The sequence below is a fragment of the Pteropus alecto genome, unplaced genomic scaffold (genome assembly GCF_000325575.1).
Source record: "Pteropus alecto unplaced genomic scaffold, ASM32557v1 scaffold14, whole genome shotgun sequence".
NCBI lineage: Eukaryota > Metazoa > Chordata > Mammalia > Chiroptera > Pteropodidae > Pteropus > Pteropus alecto.
The window spans coordinates 9,139,118-9,141,602 of record NW_006436810.1 but is presented as its reverse complement, the minus strand read 5'-3'; the positions used below and the strand labels follow the sequence as shown (position 1 = coordinate 9,141,602).

General features: G+C 41.4%; 1 protein-coding gene across 1 annotated transcript in view; it reads right to left on the bottom strand.

Annotated features, from left to right (window-relative positions):
* Positions 1 to 1,987: 1,987 nt before the first annotated feature.
* The window catches only part of TNFRSF11A (TNF receptor superfamily member 11a), a gene marked incomplete at its 5' end in the record, with an annotated part of 48,893 nt that continues 48,395 nt past the window's right edge, over positions 1,988 to 2,485 (bottom strand). The window contains one exon of the mRNA XM_025048124.1: positions 1,988 to 2,005. Coding sequence (XP_024903892.1) covers positions 1,988 to 2,005 — 18 coding nt within the window. The remainder of the gene's footprint in view (positions 2,006 to 2,485) is intronic.

The window sequence follows — 2,485 nt, the reverse complement described above, 5'->3', positions numbered from 1 at the left end:
TTTTGCATGCTCTCCTGGGACCCTGCCCCCACCACGAGAACAAGGCCAGGCTAGCCTGCTGGGATGATGAGGCTCACCCAGGTCTGAAGAAACAACCACGCTGAGCCAATCCACAGACTTATGAATGAAGAAAAGGTAGCTGTTTTAAGCCACTAAGCTTTGGGTGGCTGGTTACTTATACAGCAAGAGCCCTGTTTCTCCCACCATATGAAGGTTCCACTATGTCACACTCAAACTGTTCTTTAAGCTTAGAGCTACAGAGAGAAATTGATCCTTCCTTCTTCTGGTAGTTGGGTTAAATATGTGCAGACACTCTTAGACAACATTTCCCTTTCGATTATTTCACTGCATAGCCAATCTATATTTTAAAGAATTTTCGTTTAAGGTTAACAGCAGAAACATCACAAAAACAAGCAATGCATGTTTTGTCCCAACTCCATTGTCAAGAATTCCATGAAGACACACTATAACCAGCACTTAACACCACAGCACACCACAGAAATCAGAAATCAGTCAGATTATTTTTCTACAAAGGGCCCTGCTTAAGTAAGTCATGAGAAAAATCTTTTATGGTCAAATATATGTTTAATGATCTGTTTATCACATCCCCCCAAATAATTTTTCATTATTGTCTTCATTTCATTCTGTTTACATCTGTCACATACATATCTATAATACACAGACACAGACTTGTAATTGTTATACATTTCCTATCATTTGCCTTTGGGTCAATATAGAATTAGCAGGGATGTGTGTGGGAAAGAATACTCTTTTTTTGAAAGTAGATTCTTATGTATTTGTTTATCACCCTTTATTTAAGGAGCTCAAGACCCTTTTACATTCACTGTAGCATCCTTTTGTTATCTCTGGGTAGAAAGTGTGTCAAAATTACCATTAGTGCCTTTTTATAGAAAGAAAATGAAAGCACAGAAAGGTAAAGTAATATCAGTGAGACACCGACAGTCCCAGTAGAAACTTGGGTTTTTAGCTCAGCAGTCTGCTTTGCGAACTATACTTTAATATATATTCCATATCAAAAGGTATAATGGCTTCTTCCATTTTAATAACCTCTCTCTTTGGATGGATGTTAACTAAAAGGGCAGAACAGACAGTAAATTCCCACCAACTGATCATCCTGGCAATGCACTTATTTCTTGCAATCTTTTATGTCTGCTAAGAAGTCCCATAAATTACAAAACTGCCCTCTGCTTCTCCATTAAAAATCACAATTGACTGCTACTATTCCAGCATTTCTAAGTGAACTGCAACCAGTAGGGAGAAACCAGTGATCGATGGTCATTCCCTTTAGCTGGGCATTTGTGGCCATCGGAATGTAAACAGTAACTACGATCCGCACTCTTAAAATCTGCTAGACCTGCAAAATTAATTTTAGGCATTTTAACTTTTCTCTAGTATTTTAGGAGGATGAATGCTTACTGACCATAACAGATAGGACCCAGGTGATTCCTTTCAACCCGACTCACACTGTATATTTCTTCACAAGAGGACCGATGCTAGGGGAGAAGTACCCTTACGGTAAGTTTTCTTCAATATGCGATCTGAGGATTTGATTTTTAATTTAAATGCATTGGAAAATAGCAGGAACATTTTTCATTTCGACAAGGCTCAATGAAAGATGCACAATTATTTAGGAAGAAAATAGGGCCTATCGCCCAGACACATGCCCTTCGTATCTAGAGAGTGCAAATGCCTATTTCATCTTCATTCTTCTTTCCTGAACTTCCCTGGCACCTTTTCACTGTGCACTGCGACTTAGCTCAGCCGTACGCTTGACAAAAGCATAAACACATGCAGAGGGGAAAATGGGGTTTCCCTCTGTCCCTCTTTTAGAAAAATGAGAACATCAAAACATTTTCAAAAACTAAAAGTTCCTCCGCTCGTTCTCAGAGCCTCCCTCCAGCCTTCATATTTCTAGCTTTTTTCAAAAAGTGCTTAGTAGAGACAACCTCTCCCCACCCCCCAGCCATCACCAAAACACAGGCGCCTATTTGTGAGAAGGGGTGCAAAAGATAATATGTAAAGAAGACCACCACCCTTAGAATTCAAGAAAATCTTCAGTCAAAAAAGTGTGTGTGTGTGGGCGGGGGGGTGGATATCAAGAAAAATGTTATGTGAGAAAGTGACATACAAACAGGGCGGGAGGAGGGTGAGTAGGGCTTTAAGCGATGACAGACCCAGAGAGACAAACTACGGAAGGAATGATAACCAGAGGGGGGAGGAAGGGGAGGACCGCCTTAAAAGGAAGTGAAAAGTGGAGCACCCAAAGAGGGCAAGGTGTACCTGAGTCATTAGTGGATGGGACTGGATATCGGTGAGCGGTAATGACACGTTTGCGTTTTTTTAAAAAAGTCCGTCCCTGATTCTACGAAGAGCAAGGTGGGTAGAGAATGTCAGGTAATTTGACGCAGATGTAGGGAATGGGCGGGGCGGAGGCCCCACCCCCAGCCACCGCCCCGCCCACATC